Raw genomic sequence first — 12,668 nt, forward strand, 5'->3', positions numbered from 1 at the left:
TTACCTGGTTCGAAGCTTTGCTGCGTCCGTCACCTCCTCGGAGTTGGCCTTCTCGGGCGGCAGCGTCCGCGACTGCTCGTGCAGAGCGTCAATGACGGGCCGGTAGCTGCCGATCTCCTCGGCCACGTCCTTGTGCTTCTTCACCAGAGCCTGAGTGGAGAACTCGTCGTGGCCGACGTCGACGCTGGAGACGATCCGCAGCACGTCCAGCATCCACGTGTCGATGTCGTCCGCATCAGCCTGCAGACGGAAAAACAAACAGCACGTTTACCTCCCTGTGCCAGGCGAGTTCAGTCGCTGGTTTCTGACACTGGGAGAATGTTTTCACCTGGAACTGGTGCTGGTTGCAGGCCTCCTGCAGGCGGGCCTTACGGACAGCGGAGAGATGCTCCAGAGCCGCCCACTGTTCCTGCGGGAGGTTGGAGGGAAGGCGTTAGGAACAGGCGGGGATTCAATCGTGTCGTGTGTGACCGCGGCACAGGTGCGTCGTACCTGGATGTCCTTGATTCGCTCTTTTATCTTGTCGGCTCCAAAGTGGTTGTCGGCCACCAGCTCCTCGCCCTGTTTGATGGTCTGCTGCAGGTGGGCGGCGCGGCCGGTCATCTCGTCTTCAAAGGCTTTGTGCTGGCTCAGCAGTCGCAGCGAGCCCGTGAGGTCCTTCCCATAATCCTCGGAGGAGAGGATCTGCTCCTTCTCCCTGATCCACCCCTCCTACAGACCCCACACACACCCACGCTTCAGTCACACCTCCTCAGAGCAGGAGCTCAAACCACCGATTTACTACAAATAAAATAGCAACAACAACTGATCACCTCTTCAGCCATTTCCCAGAAGAACTTCCACAGGCGGCGGGACTCCTCAAGGCGCGCTCGCCGCTCAGCCGCCAGCTGGTTCAGCTCCTGGTAGCAGAACTCGAGGTGAGCGACTCGGTCCTTGATGATCTGAGGGTCACACGGCTTGTAATCTGAGGAGGAGGAGCAGGAGGTGAGATGGAGGTGTTACTGGAGAACAAACAGCTGGAGCTAAGCGGGTAAAGTCTGCGTGTCGCACCCTCGGTGTCGCTGGCAAACTTCTGAGCGTTGCGGTTGACGTTTCGGACTCGGTCGGCCTGGATGCTGATGTCCGCCTCCACCAGGGCGTGCTTCTGCAGCAGGTCCTCCACGCCCAGCAGGTGCTTCCCGTAATCCTGAGACAGCAGCAGCATCTGGAGGTGGAGAGCACAGGGGCGGAGGTTAAACCAGCAGCAGAGCACAAACACGTGTCCTCAGAGGACGAGTAAAGAAATAAGAACGACCAATCAGGAAGACAAAGCCACTGATAAAAGATGGCGGCCGTCCCTCCGTACCTTCATCTCGTCCATCCAGTCCATGATGTAGAGCATCTCCTGGAAGACTCTCTGCAGGCCCAGGTTCATCTCCAGCCGCTGCCTGCGGGCCTTCAGCAGCTCCAGCAGATACTCCCACAGCCGGATCACGTTGTCCTTCCTAGCTGTGATGCGTTTGATGTCATGGTAACTCTCCGCCTCCAGCTCCTTTGCCACGGCAACCACCGCCTACACCGGTGATAAGGAGGAGATGATAAGGAGGAGAATGACTTTCTAAGCTTTCACTCCGTCACCTGTGACCTCCGCCTAAACCAATCAATACGGGACGTCAGACGAGACGAGCAGGTGACGGACTCACCTGAACTCGCTCCTCGTACGCAGCGATGTCCGTTTCTATGGCTTCGTGTTTCTTAGTAGCAGCCTCCACGGCCTGAAGGTCGAATCCAAAGTTATCCTGAGGGACGACAAAGGAAAGGAAACGAGGAGAGGAGAGAGGAAATGAGGAAGACACAGAGGAAACAACATGAGGAGGGGACAGGGGAGGGAATAAGGATAAAGGAGAGGAAGGGAGTGGAAAAGAAAAAAGGAGATGAGGAAGGGAATGGGGACAAAGAGGAGAGAGGAAAGAAAATAATAAGGATATAGGAAACAAGAAGAAGATGAAGATAAGAAAGGATACACGGAAAGGGAAGGAAAAGAGGAAAGGAAACATGGAGGTGATGAGAGGACATAAAGATCAATTAAAATGATTCCTATAAAACGTTTCGATCAAAGGTGACCCGGGCGGAGCCGAGCGTACCTGTGAGACCAGCCTCTGGTTCTCGCTCAGCCACGTCTCCCTCATGGCAGCTTTGCGGTCGAAGCGTCGGGCGAGTTGCTCCAGTTTCTCCTGACGAATCAGCTCCGTCCTCAGAGCCAGCTCCCGTTCGTGCTCCGCCTTCTCCAGACGCTCCCACGCCTAAAACAAACGCACACAGGAGCAGGTCTTTACATCTGTCTGAACATCTGGATCCGAGCAGTTCTGAACCTTTACAGGTTTGGACTCAAAGCCAGGTCGACACATCCAGGCGTGACTCTAAACCGTCCAATCAGCTCGCTTCACCTCTCAGGGCAGATTAATGTAAAATAAACGTTTAAAGGCTCCATTCTTGAGCTCTGACACAGAGCTGGAGGCGGGGCGGCCGGGTACCTTGTTGATGTCGGAGATGAGTTTGCCCTCTCGGGGGGTGTAGACCTTCTGGTTGTTCGCCCTCATCTTGCTCTGGATGGTGAACAGAAGGACCTCCAGGTTTCCCTTCTCTGTGAACCTGAAACACAGCAGCACAAACTCAGCCGTCTGAACCCTGCAGAGGAGTCTCCGCCGCTGCTGTCGGCTCAGTGTAACGGGAGGAACGGCGAGTCTTTTTGCTTTGCTCTCAGATGTGCGACTCGTTCCAGGAAAACTATTAAACGTCAGGTTTGTTTCATATTGTTTCATCTCCTTTAAAGCAGCTGTGCACTGCTTCCTGTTTGTGTGTCGTGGTTACACACACACACACACACCTGAAGCACGTCTAACTGTCTGCGCTGCACTGATGGCTCCGCCCAATCTCTCCATCATCTCCAGGCCTGTCTTTAGTCTCCTCATCTCTGTAATTCTGTCTCGCTCCACCTTTGAGTGTCTATTCATCTTAATCTCCACCTGCCTGGATGTGCAGGTGGAGATTCCTCTACAAAGAGTTCGCTGCTGTGTGCACAACCATCCGGCACATTAAGCGCGCCGCTTGTCGTTGTTACCACTTCCTGTCTAAATTAATTAAAAACGCTTCTCGTCTGTTTCCATGGCGATGTCTCGCATTAAAAGCAGATACTGACTTTGGGGGCTTCTCCACGGTGCGGTAGGTGTTGAAGGCCTGCAGCTGCTGCTGGACTCCCACCAGAGAGTTGGCAAACTTCCTGTTGTTGAGGATGATGATGGTCTGTTCGATCCACTCCAGCAGGTCAGACGCCAGAGACTCGTACTTCTCGATCATCTTCTCCGTCTCGATGGCGTTGTCCAGAACCTGAAGGGAAAAAACCAACGTGAGCTTAACGTCTGGTATATTTCAGGAAAAAGTGTTTAACGAGACGTTTTGTTTCTTTGTTCTTTAAAGTCGTCGTCACCTTCCCAATTCTCTTGCCCTCCACCTTCAGCGCCTTCATCTTGGAGAAGTAGTGGTAGTAGGTGACCACGTAGGTGATGATGGACTTCTCATCAGGGTGGTCCACACTGATGTCTGCACACGAGCATGAAGAGCGCAGATTTAACATGTCGTGTGTGTGTGTGTGTGTGTGTGTGTGTGTGTGTGCGTGCGCGCGCCGTGGCTTACCCTCGGGGTCCAGCAGCTTGGTGAGGCCCAGGTGCTGCTCGGCCAGGTTGAAGGCATTCTGCAGATTGTAGTGAGCGTTTGATTTCTTCAGCTTATCGAAGTCGATCAGGTCGGGTCTGCAGACCGGAAACAGAAGGAGAAAGGTCAAAAGGTGACGTGATTCCAGCTCTACTCGCAGACATCGTCACACGCTGATGGCACGCAGGCTAAAATGATCCCTGTCAGAGTTCAGCGCATTAGCTCGAGTTGTCTGGATGAATTAGGAAGCTCAGATTTTTTGCTGTCGCCATCTTGGTGTTGATAAACTGCAGGTGAGAAGCAACGCGTGAACCTGAGCAACTAAGGACAGAATGGGCTGTGAGGTCAGTTTATGATCATTGATATGCAAATCGTCATGATTTATGAGTACCATTCACAGAAGTGGGGAATGGCTGCAAACACAACATTGTAAGATGCTGTGCAGATGAAAAGTTTCAGCCTGTCTCAGCAATGCAAAGGTCCCAGCATCCAACATCACCCTGGAGGATAGGGAGGCACTCAGAAGTGGGTGATGGGTTGTCTGAAGCAGTCAGAACAGGACGCTGCGTCTGACCGGACCTCGGTACTGCTAACGAGACGCTGCCTTCCTTTTTCATCAGGATGTTTTCGTCTCATCTCTTTTTGTGACTAACGGAACTTTAGTCTTTATGTTTCCGCCTTCCCTCCATCAGGATTAGAGGTTTAAAGAAAAACAAGTTTGTCCACAAGTGAAAGTTTTGTAGAAGCCTGCGTACATCACACCTAATAAACTAAAGAAAGGAAGGTTTTAAATCTTAATGAGCTCTGAAGGACGCCGCGGTAAAAGCTCCCACGAGCTCCTGCTGTGGTGTTGGAGTGTTCGTCTTCGTAGAGAGTTCCTCTAAAAATCATTTTAAACTGTTTTTTAAAAATGCGATTAAGCAGAAGCCAGTGTTTCCATCAAACGTCAGATTTCTCCACTCGGAGAAGCGTGTGCCGGGTTTCTCTCGACCCTGCGCAGCACCTGCAGCAGGCTGAGCCCTACCTGTGTTTGTGGATGAGGGCGTTGAAGGCCATCCCGTCCCTCCAGCTGGTGGTGAAGTTGTGGATGTTGACATTAGGATATCTGCAAAGAAGAAATCATCATAAATCCATCTAACCATGTCAGAGTAATGACATCAACGTGCTGAAAGTGAGCTGCGACAGCCCCCCCTCGACCCGCCTCCCTGGACCCACAGCCAATCACAGTCCGCGCAGAGTCGTATAAGAAACTTTCAGGAGAGGAACCGAAGGACTCACCCTGCCGTCTTCATCTGACACCAGAGCAGCAGAGCGTCTTTGGCCGACTTCTTCTCCTTGTTGTCCTCCGTCTCCACGCTGATGTCCTGGATCTGAGGCGCACAGTTTAAAGAAGCAGTCAGCTTTAGGGTTAAACCGACTCCGAGGACTCTCACAGCTTTTTAAAGATGAGACAAAGTACGCAAAATGTGCTGAACAACATCTCTGCAAACCAGAAACGTCCTCATTTTCCAAAACGTCCCCCAATTTCCTGAAAACCTCAGTGTGTCCTTACAAAGACACACGAGCCTACAGACGTAACCATCTCACCTTCATTGATGGACGTCCATCAGTTTGAGTCCGACAGCTCGAATGATTCGAGCACAGCTGATGCGTATATGAAACCAACTGTGGTCCTGCTATCGGTCTGCACTCGCTCCTCCACCGCAGGATTTTAAACCGTCATTTTTTAATCCTCACAGCTTATAAAAGCTAAATCCTTTTCACCCAACTGTTCACTGCCCCAGTGACATCGACCGTCAGCATACAGTAAAACCACGTCACAGGAAGAGCCGGGGCTTCGGATTTCACCTGATTGTGTTTAACGAGTCTGAAGCTAACAAACAGCCGCCTGGTTTGTGACGGATGAAGTGAACATTTTACCACCAACTTCACTTCAACTCGTCAGTTTGCAGCAAAATATGCCGATTTTTAAACTCACTACTTCATAACCATATTAAGGGATTAGTTTCCAGTGTAGCAGTGCTTTCACTTCTATGTGAAATAAACTGTAATATTAAAGGTGTCAGATTTGCCATTTTGCATCTCGTGTCAATAACTGGTTCAACGTGTGTGCGAGTGAGAATATACTCGGTGTGTTATGGGATGCAAAATAGTCTTTGGATGAAATCCTACAGGATGCAAAACAGCATCGATGTGAAAGGTTCAACAGAGGAAGTGCTTCATTATTTTAGGGATGCAAAATGGCACATAAGACTTTTTCTGTCTCACAATTGAAAACTGAGAAGTTTTGAGGACACAAAATCACAGACGGACGTAAACGGTGTCGTTTGTCCCCCATGGAAAACACCAGCTTCTCTACTTCGGTCACAGTGGATATCTTTAGTGTTAGGGATGACTGTAATGACGTCTTTTGGGATGCAAAATGGCGCCCAAAAAAGAGACACACCACACTAGCAGGTGATGACCCAGTCTGGTGTTGGGATGCAAACTTGCTCAGCTGCCTGTTACCTGGAAGCGGAGGATGATGGTCCAGATCAGGCCTAAAGTGAGGCGATGGTTTCCGTCGACGATGTCGTGGGAGCCCATGTTCTCCAGGTGAACCCTCTGCTCCTTCAGGAACTGCAGAGCCTTGTCCACGTTTTCCAGGCAGTGGATCCTCATACGACCCTTCGTGGGTTTCGGCTGAAACGACAACAAAAACAGGAGTGAGGTTTTTTTTAAAGAACCCGCAGAAACCAGAAACCGTGAACCGCGTCAGGCCGCCGTGTGTGAACAGCTGCAGACACAGCTGAACGCTTTCAAACGGACATTTTCTGTTTTATCATCTATTTATTGCTTCACGCTGCAGCTGCGCTGGTGTCCTGAGTTTATATCCCTCCAATTGGAAACGTCACAGATTTACAGATCATGGCTTGAAACGTCCACGATCGCCAAGCGACAGACAGGAGATCTGAGGACATTACACACGCTGTACTCTGGAGCACTTTGGGCATTTCTGCCATATAAGTTTCTATATTTGCTTTAGTTTTGGTTGATGAGCAGCTTTTAAAAAGAGATGGCGGGGTCCGCCCACCAGGGGGCGCTGCAAGTGGGACCTGAGAAACTGGCGTTGGAGCACTTTAGTCACTTTTGCCGTTTGACTTCAGACTGTGGGCTCGAGCTGCTGATCAGAGAATCTTTGTTGATGATTTCGATTCATTTTCAAACTAAATCTGAGGCTTGAAGCTTTATGATCGTGATGATTTGGTGCTTTTTAAATCATATCTGACTCCAAATTTGAGGTTTTACGGATTTGATGCTCTAATTAAAGAATTGATATGGATCATCCTGGGCTCTTTCCTTTCTCTGTTTCTGGGCAGTTCACCCATGAAACTGTGCAGGTGAGGCGATTCCTGTCCCGGAGAGGAAACGGAGCCCAGCGTGCCCGCAGTCGTGGAACGCCCGTGAGCCTCGGTTTCCCAGCAGGCGGAGCAGAAGACGCCGAATGAGGAGGACTCGGCTGTGATTATGACCAAAGGATTTACAGGACGATTTAACGCTGCGATAACCCAGTTTACTGTCGAGCTTCAGCCCCGAATCATCAGCCAGATGTTTGAAAGTTCAGCTGTCGCACAACAAACGGACGCGACTCCACCCAAGCTGAATGTGACATCGAGTCAGAAACAGGAGTTCGCTGCTCTCAGGGTCAGGATGCTGTGACATCACGGAGAGTCTCCAGCTGACACAGGTGAGGCTGTGCACACCTGCCTGTGTTTCATGGACGTTGCTGAAAGCGAGCCTCTCGGACGGCTCTGACAAATTCAGGAAGGCGATGTTTAAATTTGGATGAAATCCCGAAATATAAACTAAACACAGGACAAATAGAAGTCGACGATAAAATAAATGTCAGAGCAGCCACGTTACATCCTGCAGCACACACACACACACACACACACACACAGCGGGACAGAGGCCAACAATAACACCGCAGACGTTTCTTTTTCCCACACGAACACAAACGGCTCAAAGTCGCTCCGTGATTCAGGACCTGGACTCGGACCAGAGGGATTTTTTGGACGATGCCGGCGGTCACCTCACGCTGACGCTCATCAGCACCTTCAGCCATGAAAACAAACCATTTCACCTCCCTCAGGAGCGGGTCCCACTCCGGAGCGGGAATTTCCACGCGGAGAAGGTTGGAGCGGCTTTCAGGCTGGAGCATCGCGCCGTGTCATGAAACGGGGGCGGCCTGTTTGTGTTGTGAGTGACTGCGGTGAGACTGATCGGAAACCTTTTCCCAAATAGGACCTGAGCCAAGCCTGAAAGGCCCCCTCAGAGTAACCCTGGAGTGAGGAGGACAGTGATGGATGTTTTTTATAACACAATACTGCAACGGGAGGCCTGAACAAGTCCAACAAAAACGCATCTTACTACCAAATGCTGCCCAGAAAACATCAGCGATCCTGCTGTGGGACTCTGACATGTTCCCTCATTATCATCCAGCTACAGGAAACAACACGCGGTGTGGATTAATCCGCCTCTGAAAATAGTCCCAACAAATTCCTTCCATTCAAGCGCTGCTGTTTCAGCCCTCTGAGTCATTTCTTAAACAAATGCTACCAATTTTAAACCATTTCTGACATTTTTCTCTGACCACAGGATTTCAGATTTCTCCAAATCCATCTTTCCCTTGAGCCCACGTCATGCTCGTCTACACATGTGCTCATCTACAGCGGCTCAGCACGATTTATAGTTCAAAATAATCCTTCTGTGTCTGACATGGGTTCATGCAGTTTATCAGCTAACTGAAACAAGCCGTTTTAGCTCCTCCCCCTTTAACGCTGCCTTTTCTGAGCCTCGTAATCTGACTGCCGGGACCAGCAGGTGGGTGGGGCTGTGCCCGATTGGACGTCCCAGCACGCGATGCAAAGCCAGATGTCGCTGGCCATGAGGGGTTGCAGACAAACAAGAATTATTTCAGGTTTACTGTGCACACACACACGCAGCTGAAACTGCACGTGTGGCTCAAACTTCCATGTTATCGCACATGTCAGAAACACGGAGCTTTGCTACTTTAGCCATGATAAGCTAACAGATGCTTAGAAAACCACACACGCTGTCGCTGAGCAAGCTAGCATCAGGAAACTGTGCACGCGTGTCTTTGCTGTGGGCCACGCTGAAGCTGGACTTCACTTTAACTGTAAGCACAGAGACTGAAGCCGTGCACAGCTCAGCCTGCTGCTGCACGGCCTCTGCAGCCGCTCGCTCGCAGATTCTTCTGCTGCTTCTGGAGGCGTTTGGCTGCATGTAAACCCTGAAGTTACTCAATGACTCCTTTCACAACTCAACCCCCCCCCCCTGCACAAATACCCCATCTACCACCGTTACCCCCCCCCATCCTCCACCCAGCCTGCTTCACACGTCACCATCTCTCCATTTCCAACATCCTCCTCACCGAACAGAAGGTGAAAACGGAGGAAAGTCGGATTCCTGGCTGCGTTTCCTCTCCGTGTGTGTTTGACAGGTTGAGAGAAAGCCGGATGACAGCAGAGCGAAAGAGGAGGTCAGAGATGAAGAGCTTCGACAGACAGAAGAAGAAAAAGAAGAGGGGGGGGATTTGGCTTGTAGCGTCGGAAGTCAGAGTCCGGGGGTCAAACTGGGAAAGTCTGAGTGATTTAACGTCATGCGAGCGTGAGGAGAATACAGCAGGAAGGCCGACAGACCGACTCGCTCTCCTCTCAGAATTCAAAATGTGGAAACTCGAGAGCATCAGAAACACCTTCGACTGTTTAACGTTCACCCGGATTTATGGATTTCTGGGATGATTCGACATAAATGCAGTTCAGCGTGCTCTGAGCAGACATCTGTGAAAAAGAAACAGGTTGTCTTAAAAGGGGGAGGAGCTAAAACTGGTGGTTCAGACAGATGATATAGTGAGGGGCAGCACTGAGGCTCAGTATAAGAGAAAGAAGGATTATTATGAGCTTTGAATCATCCTAAGCTGCTGATCATCATCATCTCCTCCTCTCTATCCTCTGCTGACGTCTTAAAGAGTCGCGCTGCTGTTTTTATATATTTGGTGTGACGTGTACGCGGCGCCTCCGATGACACACATCTGTTTAAAAAAAGCTCGACCAAGACAGAAACGAGAGCGCTGGAAGCCGATGTGGTTTGAAGTGAAGCAGACAGAGGAAGGTTAATGATTGCCAGAGCCATAAACGCCTCATTTCATCTCCACAGAGAAGGAATAAACGTTTTAGATAAGATGAGGGGGAGAGCGGAGACGCCCGGCAGCTGCTGCTGTGCAGCGAGGACAGCACAGAGCTTTTGTCCATGAACGGCTTGGTTTCATCAGCCAGAGCCGAGGAGTTTACCTCCATCTGCACGTTCACAAACATCAGAGACATTTTACAAGGTGGACAATGGCTGAAAAGCAGAAAGTCTTTCGCTTATTTTCACGATTTGTTCAGACCCGAATGACCCAAAGTGGGTTAAAAAAAAAGAAGAAGTCCAATGCGATTCCATCAGTGCAGGCGGGGAAGGACGAAACAGACGTGACTCCGTCCTGACGTCGAACCCTCATAAAGACATATTTGAGATAACTTAAAAACGTCTCGTTCTCGGCGCTTTGGTGAGTGTTTCTAATATTTAGTCACATTAAAGTCACCTGATGATCAGTTCAGGTCACGTATGATTGTTTTTATGAAGCTGTTGATGGAATATTTCGTCCCAGTGACCCACCGCACCCCCGTGACTCTGAATGGTAAACATTTCTCCAGTTTCTGCTACTCCTTCAAAATAAAAGCCCTGACAGCGACGTAACCCACCAGTCTCTCTCCCGACAGGACCTCCAGCAGCTTGATGAGCATGCGTCCGTCCCTCAGGTCCATGTAGAGGTCGGTGATCCGACAGGAAACTCTGGACAGGTGGGAGTTCACCCACTTAGTGAAGGTCTTCTTCTGCACCGCCTCACGCTCATCTGAGAGAGACACAGAGACAGAGAGAGAGAGTGAGACACGATAATCACAGCCAGGAGTCTCCGAGCGTCCTGCTCGTCTCTGCAGGGTTTGGATGTGAACACGTGTGTGTGTTTACATATCTTTGTGGGGACCAACATCCTGGTCCTCACGAGTTTGAAGGTATTTTTCAGACAATGTGGTTTTAGTGACAGAGTTACAATTAGGTTATGGTTAGGTTTAGGGTCAGGCGTTCATATTTGATGGTTAGGGTACGCGGCTAGGGAATGATGTCCCCACAAGGATATAAATACACACGTGAGTGTGTGTTCTCCTGTGCTGGATAAAGCAGACTAAACCTGAACTCTGCTCGTGCTCACACAAACACGCAGCAGATGAAGTGTCGCCTGATGGCTCACACCTGCAGCAGAGTTTATTTCCCACGAGCCTGCTGGTTATTGTTATCGCCCACACACACACACACATTTATTTTCTAGTGGACAGCTCGAGGATCAGCCTCCAGTTTTTGGCTCTTCGGTGCGGTCGACGACATCTGGGACCAGACTGTTTCGCTCGAGTCGATCGAAGCGCACACTTACATAATTCAGACAACAGACGATGGATTCAAACTCAAAGGTCCTTTTCACAAACTGGGGCCAAACAAAACCAGAAGTCTAAAACGATCCCTCACCTACCATCTATTCTACTGGACAACGTGGCTTTGCATGAGTGACACTTCATAATAATCTAGGGTCTACTCCCGGGCCTCGGTGCAGCGCCGTCAGTCTGACGCTGTCTTTATAGAAACAGAACAAACAGAGCTGCAGAGTGTTTGAGCTTTTGTTTAATGTTTTAAACGAGCTCTTCGTCACACGTGTCTGTCGCCGCAGCTCGAACACGGCGGCGCGTGAACTTGGGAGGTCACAGGAGGAAGTTTCACAACTGGCACCACACCCACACATCCTCCACCCACAGCTGCTCTGTGCGTGCTTTCACACGCCGCTGACTTCTGAACTCACTGTGAGGATTCAAGCAGTGAAGACAGAGGTCAAAGGTCACAGCCGGCTGACACTCTAGCATGCCACGTTTTAAGTGGAGCTGCTTTAAAGTGCTGATTACTAACTGACCACACCAAAGGCTTTATGTGGACAAAAAACACCCGGGGTACTGTGGGGGGCGTGGCCTCTCTGACCCGTTATCGAACAGGTTGGTTTTGAATGACTGCAGATTTTAAACTTCTCGCATCGTCGCTGTACAACGTCTGCAGTCATACACGGTGGTTAAAGTCACTCCCGCAGATAAAAACACGGCACCGACAGATTCTTCGAGTCGTCTTCCAACACGAAGCTCTTCCTCCACACCGGACTGAACTCAGCCTGACCTCTGCAGGGAAACTGGGCCGATAAGATTTGCCCAGTCCAACAAACGTTCACACAAATCCACGACCTTCGCGCTGTGTTGTTATTTTGCAGCAAGACAATGGCCTCAGTGTTGAATGGCCTTCAGCGGAGACGCTCCGATATCAAACTGGAGCTGCTGGAAGACGCCACGAGGTCTACAACTGCCCAGATATCAACAGGAAGAAGCAACGAGGACGACTGGAACAAACAGTCTGCACAAATCTATGAAACCTGCTGTTTTCTGGCTTTAACGCTCAGATCGGATCGAATGAGCCTTTTTAAATGGAAGCTGCAGGTTCAGTGAGCAAAATGTAAATTTGTTCCAGAGATAAAACCACAACAATGCAGCTGATAACACTTCAACGCCGCCCTCACTGCGAGAACATCGGCACTGAGAACAGCAAACAGCCATCTGCGCTCTGACTGCTGGAAAGGCTGGAAATACCCTCCGCTCTCCGAGGGTACTCGGTGACGACGCCTCCCGGCCTCTCCAGTTTCACTCTGATGCACATTTGCGAGGTCGGGATGAGAAACATCCAAACGGATCCACATCTGGATCTTACAAACACTCTGAAAGTCAACAAAAACTAAACTGAAGAAACATTTCAGCCAAACGAACCCTCACACCGTATCGTCACTGTGG

At 50.2% G+C, this 12,668-nt stretch overlaps 1 protein-coding gene across 4 annotated transcripts in view; it reads right to left on the reverse strand.

Annotated features, from left to right (window-relative positions):
* LOC146560652 (spectrin beta chain, non-erythrocytic 1) overlaps positions 1-12,668 on the reverse strand; it is a 101,455-nt gene that overhangs the window by 28,208 nt on the left and 60,579 nt on the right. For all 4 annotated transcript variants that reach the window (XM_085296070.1, XM_085296069.1, XM_085296068.1 and 1 more), the window contains 16 exons: positions 10,497-10,648; positions 6,199-6,372; positions 4,969-5,060; positions 4,715-4,795; positions 3,673-3,788; positions 3,467-3,579; positions 3,179-3,366; positions 2,514-2,631; positions 2,124-2,282; positions 1,683-1,778; positions 1,346-1,552; positions 1,051-1,204; positions 813-964; positions 493-711; positions 329-409; positions 34-240 (listed from right to left, as the gene is read on the reverse strand). In XM_085296070.1, coding sequence (XP_085152196.1) covers positions 34-240; positions 329-409; positions 493-711; positions 813-964; positions 1,051-1,204; positions 1,346-1,552; positions 1,683-1,778; positions 2,124-2,282; positions 2,514-2,631; positions 3,179-3,366; positions 3,467-3,579; positions 3,673-3,788; positions 4,715-4,795; positions 4,969-5,060; positions 6,199-6,372; positions 10,497-10,648 — 2,309 coding nt within the window. The remainder of the gene's footprint in view (positions 1-33; positions 241-328; positions 410-492; positions 712-812; positions 965-1,050; positions 1,205-1,345; positions 1,553-1,682; positions 1,779-2,123; positions 2,283-2,513; positions 2,632-3,178; positions 3,367-3,466; positions 3,580-3,672; positions 3,789-4,714; positions 4,796-4,968; positions 5,061-6,198; positions 6,373-10,496; positions 10,649-12,668) is intronic.

This window comes from Mchenga conophoros, linkage group LG13 (genome assembly GCF_057382185.1).
Source record: "Mchenga conophoros isolate Kocher_MC1m ecotype Shallow Benthic linkage group LG13, M_conophoros_male_GT1.1, whole genome shotgun sequence".
NCBI lineage: Eukaryota > Metazoa > Chordata > Actinopteri > Cichliformes > Cichlidae > Mchenga > Mchenga conophoros.